This window comes from Tenebrio molitor, chromosome 1 (assembly GCF_963966145.1).
Source record: "Tenebrio molitor chromosome 1, icTenMoli1.1, whole genome shotgun sequence".
NCBI lineage: Eukaryota > Metazoa > Arthropoda > Insecta > Coleoptera > Tenebrionidae > Tenebrio > Tenebrio molitor.
In genome coordinates this window covers 11,974,585-11,987,727 of record NC_091046.1, presented here as the reverse complement: position 1 = coordinate 11,987,727, position 13,143 = coordinate 11,974,585, and the positions used below count along the sequence as shown (strand labels likewise).

Here is a 13,143-nt window from a genome sequence, read left to right as displayed (position 1 = left end):
CGGTATGTAATAAGTAAAAAAGAGGAGATATTTGGTTATAGTATATTATATATTGAGGGAGAGAAATGCATGATTTTTCCTAAGGTGCAGTTTGTAGCCAGAGGGCGAAGCCCGAGGGCTACAAAGCACCGAGGGGAAAATGAGCATTCTCTCCAGAAGTATATATACTATTTTTTTCACGGTAGGGAGTAGAAACAGCACAAAAATCTCAAATTTTAAGAATAAAAAAATGATGACAAATGAGTTGTCATCTTTCGATGAATTTAATGGAATTAGTAGTTGCCTTGACAACACAATTAGATTTTTGTCACAACAGTCAAAAAAAATGAAAACTCCCATTAGATTTTTGTCACAACTGTCAAAAAAATGAAAACTCCCTAGGGAGCAAGTATTTGCAAATATTTGCTCCCTAGGGAGAAAATGCTCTACTTCTGTCACGATGTTGACATCCGAAAAGTTGATTTCTACTCCCGATCGTGAAAAAAATTAATTTGAGCCGTTCTACTTTATGAAAATTTATGGCAGACCGTGGCAGACGAAGATTTATGAGGGGTTGCGTTTGTCTGACGCCGACACAGGCGGTTTTCTTGTTTTAAAGAGGTTACTTCGCATTCGCGTACGTTTTATAAAATATGATATACATACAGGGTATATTTTTAAAATATGCCGCAATTTTACCTACGAGGTTATGGGACAACGTAGAAGACTAAAAGCAGTTAAAACAAAATTTACCTCAAAAATTAAATGCCAATTTATTTTTTGACAGAATTTTTTAAATATTTTTTCAGAGTTCTACATGAAGCCAGTAGCTCGCGGTTAAAGTTTGGCAGGACATTTACCTAACCCACTGTATAATGTATGATTTTCTTTAATAAAATAATGTTTGATACCATTGTTTGAATAATTAAACCAACCGTTGCTTGACAGATTTTTGACAGATCTGTGCCATAAAGGCATAATCGTCTTTATACGCCGCCAAATGAGGACCTAAATTGTCCTCATTTGGCGGCGTATAGAGACGATTATTGACTAAAATAGAATAAAATAAATTTTTAAACTGTCAGCTAGAATCGTAGAGGGATATGGAGGGAGCACTCTTCAAAAAAGTGGCTACGACCGCGCTTTTCTGTAGACCTAATAAAAGGTCTCCAGATGAGCCGAGGGAAACCGAAGTTAACGCAGATATTTCATCTTTCCAGTGGGGTCTCTTTAACTTTTTGTATTTTTGTAGGAATTGTAGGAAGACGACCGTAAATATTTAGTTCAAAATAAAAACAGATCAGAGTTATACAACTGAAAAAATACAGAGACAATTCACCAACCGGTTCACGTGTAAAAAACCAAATCCCAGTAAAATGACGGAACACCGACGCCTATGAAGCATCTGATGCCCAACGACCCTCGTCACGAAATTTCACGAAGTACTGGCGGTCATTTTAAAAGGCGTCATAAAAGGTCTCCGCACAGGTCTCGCGACGTGTCGCTTCCTTTATATTGCCACCATAGGCAGTGCTCCCTCCATATCCCTCTACGGCTAGAATAGTGTCAAATTTCTATGACAATAATCAAAGGCCAAATGACAATAAAGCTTGAACTACATCGAATTTTTCAAAACTGACAGAAATTTGATATCCCACTTTTTATGCTCGCAACAGTACTTTAATTTATCTTAAATAAATTAAATAAAAACCCTATTGAAATAGTTTGGTTACGCCACTGTTCATATGTCAGCTTCGGGCAGGTTGTTGGCTCCGCATGTACTTCTTACAAAAACAAATGAATTCTTTTAATTACTGCTTTTTTATATCAAACAATTCAGCAATCGAGATTCTTTTCCACTATACCGACACAGAATATATTAGTCCACATTCTCAGAAATCATCACAAAAGTCACCGATCGAAAATCCTTTAGATTTATTTTTTTTGGATTCCTGTAGGATCAAACAGGTAGGTTTTAAAAAATACAACTCCTTAAATATAAAAATTTGAATAGTTTCGTTTCATGTATTTAGTTAAAGCAATAAACAGTTCAAATTTTAGAAAAGGAAATATATATATATACATATGTACATTCTTAATTACATTTGTAAAGAAATGATGACATAGGAATCCACTGGAACGAATCCAGGTACACTGTGCCCAAACGTGCAATCAAGTGTCAATCTTTAAATCAGAACCATAAATTGCTCAAAAACGTGCACGATTGATTATTCTTTAAAATAAAATATGGATTTTCGTCAAACATAGAATTGAATCCTCAAACATCTGAGCACAGCGTAAGTGTCACACGTGTGGATATGTGCAAGTAAATTGATTTAAACATCAACGATCACTTGCACTGCTCGAGACTAATCATAATTTACAGATAAATACTTTTGTATTTTATTCTTAAAAACAAACAACCGTTTGTGATTTTGTACAGAAATCCTCCAACTATAAATTACTGCTGTTCTGTACTTTCAACGATCAACATAATCGATTGCTGAGTATTGGCGTCTGTCGTTACACCCCTTACGCATTCGACTTGATGCGAGACCCAATCCTTCCTTTGACAAAACGTCGAACAGTACGGAGTCCGCCTGCACAACGAGCACTCCGCCAGCGCTTCCCTGTTGCAGTTAGCGCACTACAACATACAACAAAAATAAAAACAACACAACAAATTTCATTACTTTTTCTACCTTTTTCTGGTTATCGTCCAAAGCCGGTTGTAACGTGGAATCCGAACTGCCATCCGGCTGCAGCGCCGCCACTTGCGCTTCAACCCTGGCAGCAAGCACGGCTGCATCTTTTTCTCTTTGGAATTTCTCTGATTGTCTGTTCACGGCCTCCCGCAACTCCTCCACACCCTTGCGAAAATCACTAGCCAAGCGCGTTATCTGACACGCCAGGTCTTCCAACCTCTTAAGCGACGCAGCCGGGTCCGTGTTCACCACGGGCTCCATCAGCTGATAATCGGTCGAGTCCAGGCCTTCGGCCAGATTCTGCCACGCTTCTTCTTTTGTCTGGTGATTGCCATCGCTGTCGTCGCCGCAGATCCGTTTACCCGACGAATCATGTTCCTTTCTTCTTTTGCGCTTGTAGGGGGTGAACAGTCTTACGGGGCCCGTCGCCGATTCATCATCACAGCAGGCGGCGCATGTGCAACTTGTTGCATGCGGCAAAATAATACCTGCAAATTGATTTCATTTATTTCTGCACGTACTGAGTGTCTCGACTAAAATAACTCTTATTTATAGTAACAAAAAATATTTAAAGTTCAACTTCCTCAAACTAAATTAAATATACAGGTGTCCCACAACTCACGCGTCAGCCGACAACTACGAGTTCTGCTCTTCGGTTTAGTCTGGACTTTTTTTTGAACCCTACAGCTTTAATTGTGGCAATTTTATGATAACAAATCACTATTAGCAGCAATTAATTAATCATTAATTTTTCAGCTAAACTGTCCCATGAACTATTTGTTTATGTGTCAGCAAAATTAATATTAATGAACAAATAATTTCAACATTTATTTGGTCTATCCTACAAATCTGGCTAGACATTTTTGTGAAGAGTTCCAAATAAATATTTGAATTTGCAATTAACGAATGCCGCGCGAGTTCTGGGACATCTGTAAACGACCCGCAAAACAAAACTTTTTTTAATGGAGGTGCAAAATAGTTATTTATGTTACAAGGACGAAAAAGAAAATATTTCGGACTCGGCTTGCCTTGTCCAGCAACAGCAATGAGTCCGAAATATTGTTTTCGTACCTCCGGCCGGAATTTGGTAAATTACGGATCTCGAAATCGTCCAGAAACACATGCATTGCCGGCCTAGTCCGGCTAAAAGTAGGGATTTTGAGTTGTCATCGGTTTCGGTTGGCATTTGTTGTCAGAATTCTATCAAACGTCAATGTTTGTTCTGTGGATGGCTCGTTAAAAATGTTTTTCTATTTATAACAACGTACAAACTACAAAGAAGCAATATTTAACTAAAATTAATTAATTAAAATTACGTTTCGAGCCACTTCTTGAATATGGGCTGGTGTATTTATTACAACAAATGTTTCAGGAAAATGTCAAAAACAAAACAAATTAATTAAATTTAATAAATGTCAGGAAAAGCGATGTTGATTTTAATATTTAAATGTTTAAATGTAAGTGTTGCCAACACAAAAAAAGTCCCTAATACCAATTATTAAAACAAGTGCTTTAACTTCCATTTAACAAAAATCCGCAGAAGTCGGCAAAAAATTTTGTGTATCACACGTTCAGAAACTGTTTTACGAGCATTCGTACTTGCAATACTCGTCTGTCGACTCGTAGTGCAAACCGTACTCATGCTCGCAAACCTGCAGTTTCTGGCTTAGTGATACAAATAACTATTTCGTCCATGTATCATACATTATTTTTTAGTCGACTGCAATAAAAATACTGGTTAAAATTTTCATTAACAACCTTGAGTGCTATCAGGTTGTTATTGACAACTTTACTGTTGTCGATTGTTGAACGTTATTTACTGTTTAACAACATAGCGGACGAAAAATAAAGCTTTGACGAAAAGATGAGGTTTTCGTCCAGATATTCACACCGAAAAATACTAGGTACTTTATGTGGTAGGTACAATCGACTGAAAATATGTTTATTATATCTTAAGATCCAACTAAGATGTTTCTTTTTATGCATGCATATAAATCATATCTAGTCAATAATAAATGGATAGTTGAGATGAACATTAACCTATTTTAAACTCGATCTCGAACGATGTGTTTGAGACTGTATATACCGCCAAATATTTTAAATTCTTTAGGTGAATAAAGACTTGAAACAGTAATTCAACTTTGGTGTGAAGGTTTTCTCACTAAACAATTTCTTCTAATTAAATCAATAACGTTGATCAATCAGATTTGTAAATTTGTAACTAAAAAAATGATAGTAATGTGATCTTACCAAGATATTCGTCACTTAACTCCGAAAACAATGACGAACTACCAATTTCCGTTTCCATAGTCAATTGCTTGCACATGTATGACAGTGCATTAAACAATCTAATGATTCATTCCGGTTATCTTCACGTATAATGAAATTGAAGCGCCAATAGAAGAACAGTAAGAATGAAAATCAATCTCTTGAACATATTCCTAGACATATCAAAACGTTTCTATCTTGGATATAATTTACAAACTGTAAACGAATTGATTCGAAATAAAAAAATTACTTCAATTAAGTTGTATTTGGTATCATTAATTACATTAAATATACGTGCTGGCAACAAAAACAATACATTCTCTTTGACCTATAAACATAAAAAATATAGAAATAAATAAAAAAAAATCATTGATTTATTTACGTAAATTATGGGAATGACAATGTTTGTGACAAAATATTAATAGCGATTGGGCTAAAATTTATATAAAAAATTGTTTCCAGAATAGATTTCGGTTGTGAAAATCTCTTTAATGTAAATAATAAATAATTATATTTCAAATGTTCAAAAAGTATCTCATTTCATTCATTCTCACACATTTTAATCAGCTGTTATCTAATTCCTTTTTTAGCCATCATAATGTAAGTACAGTTGCGGCCAAATAAAACTGGGCAGCAATTTTTTCTATTGTAAATCGGAATTAAATATTAAATCACCTGAAAAATCATCTCCTAGGGGATAACATAAAAAACTATTTTTCAAATTGACATCATCCGTTACTGTTATGTTGTTCCACAGGTATGGGTATCTGGTTACCAGAGAAACTTTCATTTTAAAAGCCTGAATTACCAATATTTACAGTGTGGAATAAAATGTTTTACATCTAGTTACCTTTGCATTACCCTTGTAAAAATACAAAATGCCGCTCTATAAAAAAAAAGAAAGCCTAACCTCAAAATATTCTAAAATTCCAAATGTGATTTATTGCGAAGGGGTGATATGAATGCAAAGTAGAGATTGAAATTAAAAAGGAGCTAACAAAAGCAAGTCACAGCTAGTGTTGAAAGTGGCCACCAACGTTTGTTAATTCAATTTAGTAAATTGTAACAATTGTCAATTCGATTGATGACATTTATTGACAGAACTAATAGTTCGGCACTTCAAAAAAAAAGTAGAGCGGTACAGGAAAATTTACATGTGCAAAAATTCCAAAGGTAACTAGATGTATATATATCATTTTATTCCACACTGTATAATGATGACATAAAATGTCAATTTAGTGGTCGTAATTAAAAACTACAAAAAATGTCATTTCTATTAATGTTTCCATTCTAGTGGTAAAACTTCTTATAATGTTATTATACATATTAGGATAATGGAAATATGTATGTAGTTCCTAAATTGTTTTTTTTTTTAATTTGAAACTACAACAAAAAATCCAGTTTTCAGTCACAAAATAAAGTTCGTAAAACATAAGTTCTTCACATTTCAAATTATTATAGAAAAAATGAAAACAAAAGACAAAGAACATCTGAAACTGAATTGAACACTCTCATGGCTTAAGTAAGAAATCTGGAACATTCCGATTAATGATCCGATTTTGCAGGCTAGTTAAGGCTCCACAATCCCTCACGTAGCGTCTATACTAAATACATGGAGTTATTTTTTTTCGGAATTTTTCTACAAAATCAACTTTGAAGCAATGCTTGCTTTTTGGTTGGAAAAACTTTAAGAAAAATATATCTGCTCTTCTGGATCAAGCAACAATTTCATGGAAATTTTTTAAGAGATTACAGTCAAGGAATACCAGTACATAATTTACTGAAAACTGTTTTACGTCAGATAATAACTTTTTAAATCAATAGTCACCATTTGGAATTCTAACCTCCATTAAAATACGGCATTCAAAAAGCTGTTCGTGACGTGATATTGTGCATACAAAAAAAAAGATCGAAAAATGACAACAATCTGATAAGATGCATTTTTTAAGAATTAGGTTGACCAGTCCGAGCATTAAAAAAAATCCATTTTATTGACTGTTTTATTAATTTCAAATAAAAAATTTAAATGCTCCTTTGCGGTCTATTTTTCAAAAACATTTTAAAAGAAAACAACTTTTACGCCATTCGTACATACAAAAAATACATTTGATTTTACTTTTAGAGAATTTTTCGCTCATAAAAAAAGCAATTCAATTTGCTTTTCTGGTCTGAACTGAGTTAATAAGAATAATAATGATACTCGTTTATCCAATATTCAATAGTAATATCGTGTTTTACTAGTTAGTTTTAATTAAGTAAACTGGGCTACAACTAGTCTGTTGTTATTACCCACGTTGCCATTAGCACCGTGGGTGATAAAATCCAATCGGGAGCAGATTTTCATTAATAATGTTATTATCTAAAAATTTTGGAATATTGGGTTATTAAGTACTCTCCACTCGGGCAAGCCCTTGTAGGTTACAAATATGTAGGTACCTCTCGTGGATAATATCTTAAATAACCCACTTATACCATAAATAACTATTATTTGCCCAACAGAATTACATATTAATTACAGGACAAACTATGCTGTTAATTCCACTGCATATTTTTTTTTGCATTCGCTCTCTAAAATGACTATTTCATGCACTTAAATCATTAGGTCCCTAAAGATCCATTTTGCGGCTTGCTTTAAATTTTTAATTTAATATTTTTCAATCAATTTGGCAGTTTAGGGAACTCGTGTAATTATTTTATATTTTTTTTTTATAACGGGTTGTTTGATGTTTTATGTTGTTTTTATTATATTTATAATTCTTTTATTTCACTGTTTAATACACTCCGTAAGTTAAACTTCTGCCAAGGATAACCGAACTATATACCAACAGTATGAAATTAACGATTAACGAGCGGATGAAAAACGAAATTTTTTGTTCGACACTGTCAGAATTTGAGAATTTTCTCCTGCGTGAACGGATTTTGATAAATGTCACAACTTGTCAAAACGAAACGTGAAGCTAATTTAAAAGATTTTAAGCGATTTAGAGCCTGTAAGAAACTCGTAGAACAGTAATGGTAATTGTTCACTTAAACTACTTCTGGAATTTTCGCGTTTTTTCTGGCTAGACAGCCTCAGCGCGTCCTCCTAGATCGTGTCCCACCATTCAAACCTTGTGCAAATGCCTTTTTTTTCTCTCTTGTTGTGTCTCAAGGTCGCGCCAAGTCTTAGTATAACTAAAGGGTAAGGAAAATTTTCATTCCAGAAGTAGTTAAAGTGAACAATTACCAAAAAAACGTTGTATTCAACTCGTTCGTGTGTAAATTGGACTTTTTTCTGCCTTTAAGTACTATTCTCTTTGGTTTTTCCATTTTTTCGAATTGTTGACAAATTGTAAGTATGTAATTGATACTGTCATAAAAAGTTGGCAGGATTTGTATTGCTGCAGGGTGGTCAACCAAGTATGTACATTGAAAAGTATAATACTAGATTATTATAGGGGGTGTTTTTTTAAATTTCGCCTCATAATAGGCGTCGATTGTGAATGCACTCACTATGCGGGTTACGGATCACCGATCAGCTGTTTAAATCTGACGTTTTACACGAGTGGTGCGTTCACATCGACTCTTCAACGCCTACTACGAGGTAAAATTAAAAAAAACACCCGATATAATACTCTAGTATTATACTTTTTAATGTACATACTTGGTTGACCACTGTTCCAACAGCTTTGTCAACAATCAGTGTGACAACTTGACGGAACTTTGTTGATAGTTCGGATGTTTTTGGAATTCACTATCGGATAATAACAGAATAAATCGACATTAAACATCTATGAACAAAGCATTTAGCATTTTTATGGTAGTATTTTAAAATTACGGAAATCATTAAACGGTGGTAAAGTTTGATTTACAAGGGTCTCCAATAAAGCTTATTCTGCAAGCTGTGTCGTCGACACCTTACAAATCCAGGACCGTACCGCCAGTTTATGATTTACAGCTGGTTGCTGGTTGTTTGGGGTAAGCGACCATTGTCATTCAAGAATTATTATCCATGGAAGGTCGTCGTAATAAATTATTAAATTATTAAATGTCAATTAATTTGAAGTCAATGACTCCTACAACATAATTGTTGATCACACGGTATTTGTAACTTTCTAAAGTTTGAAACATTTTTTTAGTCCACGTAATGGTAAACAACAATGGTACCTGGCGACGGCTAGAGAGGTAAGGGTTGAAGCGCCCTTTTACCCTTGACGGTCCCAGTTTTATTTGTCCACCGACCGTACTTTCAGTGTAGATTTATTGACCGCAAAATTCAAATTTCTAGGATGATTAGAAGTATGGTTTATTGAGAATATGCTATACTGGCTAAAATTAACACACGTATCTCAAAACCACTCTATATACTTAATAACCGTTCAATTTTGACAATTGCAAAAATAACTTTAAAAATGTACGTTTTAAACAAGTGTGTAAGGGCGTTGTCCAAGTTATTACGCACCTGTTTTTTTCTATATAGGTATCTGCATGTAACTTACGAAAACGAAAAAATCTTGACTGACTTCCTTGCATTTTGTTAAAATCACAAAATAACAAAATAAAATAAAAGGTAGTAAATATGTATGTATAGGTATATTTTCATCAAGCAGGTGCTATACATTATTTTTTCTTATCTAGTAATTATCACAAATTCATTACAAGGACAACTTTCCCTACAAAACTAAACATGTCTACTTCATACCAAATGAACTTCTGTTGATTGTCTTTTACATGATTTACATTTTATTATTATTCATATAACGATTGCAGATACCCTTTTAATAATTTACTAATGTCCGGTTTCTGGAACGGCCCGATAACTTAACGGCCGGTTAAATCAAGTGTTGCTTTAGAAACGCCAGTCACCAATCACATTACATGATTTTTGGATTTATCGGAGAGTTAACTAACTGGCTAATTAAAATTGTTTCCAGAAACCGGCCCTAAGTGAACCAATCTTGATTTAGATAAACAAAACAATCACGATAATAGTTTTAAACTATTCTTTAAAAATCGTTGAGAGTAGTTGGTTTGGTTTTCGTAAAATTTATTTTTGTGCCTTCGACGTGAATTTCTTGTTAAGCAAAGCCACAATCTAGATAATTCTAAAAAAAAAATAAGTATAGAAAGCAGCCAGGGACGCATTAAACTATGGAAAGCTAACTAACGCAATGCATACGCCAGCAACCAAAAACGTTATAAGATAAATTTTAATGTCTCCTGTCGAGCTGATTTTACAAATCTCTAAACAGGAATATTTTCCAAAACAGTTCTTATTTATTAATTCACACAAACGGTGTATTTTTCAAAATAGATATTTTATTAATAAGGTTTTTTAGTATGTATTTGCAAAAAATAATATCTACAACGGAACACACATCTGGAATGACGTTATTTTCTTCAATGAATGCTTGTCTTGAACTGCTTTCATAATTTGTTGTTGGATACAATTCTACGAAAAGAAAAACATGATATAAAAATATTCTTAGTAGTACGCAGCGATGCCCAATGTTATTTAAGAAAAATCAATTTACTTTTGACTTTTTTGCAGTACAAATATCAAGTACATACTTCTATTGTGTTAAAAAAAAATCTTTAAAACCGTTTCGCGTATGAGAAATTAACCTTAAATTTATTGAGTTATTGAGACATCAGACATAGTTGTAGATTGTTTTGTCAACCTTTTGAACCTACTACAAACAAACTAGAACACCAACAAAAAGTCCTTTAAATTTTAAAAATCTATGTTGTTTGACGATTAACATAACCACAATTTTTCTTTTAAAAGTAGTTGCCTCTCACAAATTACTCTAGAGACACGCATTTTTACCCCTTTTTTGGAATCAACAAAGAATATATGACTGAGGTGACATGGTGAAATATGTACTCTTTGAAGACAATTTTCACTGTGCATATCATACCTGCAGTTTTTCCAACGCACAAAGAGTGCACGCATCATGGAAAACCTTGCAATCGAACATAAACAACCCTTAATTATAGCGAAACCACGGTCAAGAGCCAGTACCTTCATCGATCAAAGTCTGCAGACTCCTCCCTCCGAAGCGAATACTCCTTTTCCAGTCTTTACTCGAAGCCCTTCCACAGAGCGCCTCAAATTCGCTAGGCGTGTACCACGACGAACCCAACTTGATGCAGCGACCTCGGCCCCCTGATCCGAACCGATTCTTGTGCAACTCGGCGGAAGTGTTTTTGCACCTGACAGGTAACACGGGCAGACTAGCGGCCTCGTTCCACGAACCTAGGTTGGGACCCGACACCGTCACCGGTGTGGAAACCGTGCTTCCCTCTGAGACGTCGCCCTGGATGACGATGGTCTTGAGTTCGCCCCCCGAGCCGTCGGTGGCGATGTAGCCGTTGTTGTCGACGCACAACATCGGCTTGAAATGGGGTAACTGGTCTTGGGTGATGACATTGAAGGTGCTGGTGATGAGCGAACCCACAGGTAACGAAACTGGAACGCCGGTGTGTCTAACGGAAACGGCGGAAACTCGCGGGTGTTTCGTCTCCACAACAGATTCGCCATTCTCGCCGCCATCGTGCTCACTCGCAAGTTGTTCGGCTTCGGAAATGTCCGGTAGGACGACACCTTCCGAGTTTGAGTTCTCCATGGCCAAAAATGCGTGCACTTATTACTTCTTCGGGACTTTGTCGGGATTATCGATTCATTAGTTATCGCAAATTAAGATTTTCTATGACGCCACTCCATTTGCTGACGATGACGGATGCACTGTTGGTTACTACAGTGTCCGATATGCAGGCGGCGTATCTGTTTGTGCGCATGCGTCGCGCCAATTTGAAAAGTATCACCTTGCACGCTCAATGCCACGATGACACATTTCGCTCATTTCTCTTTTGTTCTCTTCCACATTTTACCTTTCTCCGAACCATTTAAATCATTTAATTAATATTCAACGTGTACACGATTGGAAACTCTTTAAAACTAAATTTTGCAAGTTGTCTCAAGTTTCATGCCTCTACCCGACGTCGACCTTTCCAACAATCTGTCATATATCTACCTACCCTCTTACAATTTGTAATCATTATTAATAATTATTGTAATCTCTGTTAATACAGGGTTATTCTAAATGATTGTAGTCGAAGTAGGCGTGAAAACTCAATGTAAAATTTATGGTTGCCGCTCCACATCAAAAAAACATCAAAATGATGTGAATAAGTGAGTACACACGGGAGTTAAATTGGGTGCAAAACAACTCAATATTTCTGGATTCAATCGTTAATTTAACAAAAATAAATAAAAATCTCATCAGAGCACTTTTCACCTAAAAAATGATAGTGACAGCGACAATACTGACAGTTCACATGAAAGCGGCAAAAACGTAATAACATGGGCATGGCCTACTTCGACTACAATCATTTAGAATAACCCTGTATTAAATATAATGAAAAGTCGAGGAGAAAATTACAGAATAACTTTTAACAGGGCGACGGCGTTGAACGCTTGATTAAAGAGTGACGGTGACGGTGTCGATTAGGGTGTCGATTACTCGATTTTCGGCATGTGAACAAAATGGCGATCAACAAATTTGTTTTTGAAAGTAGACAGTTTCTGAAGTGTGATGACAACAATACAACAATTTCGGTTTATCCAGAATTTTAAAGTGAAAATTAACGATCAGAATGACGTTATACATTGTAAGCAATTTTGATTTTAATTCATTTACGTCGAAATAATTTATAATCTCAGCGACGCAATAAAACCTCATTATTCATAAAATAAGATTTTTACAGGTGTAAGACTTGATTTTCGCCCAAGGGCGTTATCCCTCAATATTTGATAATTAATCGATCAGACTCATCGGTACACATTAAATTAGACAATCTCAGCTACAGTCATACGATAATCTACAATCGGACTCACCTCCACCTCATTCAGTCATTCGAAGGGTAAAGCACAGGTCCGGACACGGGTTTGCTCAATGGGACGGTACAACATGTAAATGATAAACACCTGACACATCTGTCGCGAATCAAGGTCATACAGTGACTCACCCGGGGGATTCCTCCCCCTAGCTTCTATCATGATGAGGGGCTCGAACCACTGGCGTCGTCTTCAGAGCGCTACATTCCGGGATTGCGTTGGATGTTCTAGTAGCACCTGTAATAGCCCCGTGTGCAGTTTGGGGTGCACAGCCCGCCCGCAGTCTCCACAGAGGAAGACCGCCACGGCCAG

The 13,143-nt window shown here is 35.5% G+C and overlaps 1 protein-coding gene across 1 annotated transcript; it reads right to left on the bottom strand.

Annotated features, from left to right (window-relative positions):
- Positions 1 to 1,971: 1,971 nt before the first annotated feature.
- Deaf1 (deformed epidermal autoregulatory factor 1) lies at positions 1,972 to 12,641 on the bottom strand. Its single transcript, XM_069044054.1, has 3 exons — positions 10,957 to 12,641; positions 2,682 to 3,172; positions 1,972 to 2,626 (listed from the first exon to the last, which is right to left on the bottom strand). Exons 1-3 carry the CDS (start codon positions 11,558 to 11,560, stop codon positions 2,441 to 2,443), a joined length of 1,281 nt encoding a protein of 426 aa, XP_068900155.1. The 5' UTR covers positions 11,561 to 12,641; the 3' UTR covers positions 1,972 to 2,440.
- Positions 12,642 to 13,143: the final 502 nt, after the last annotated feature.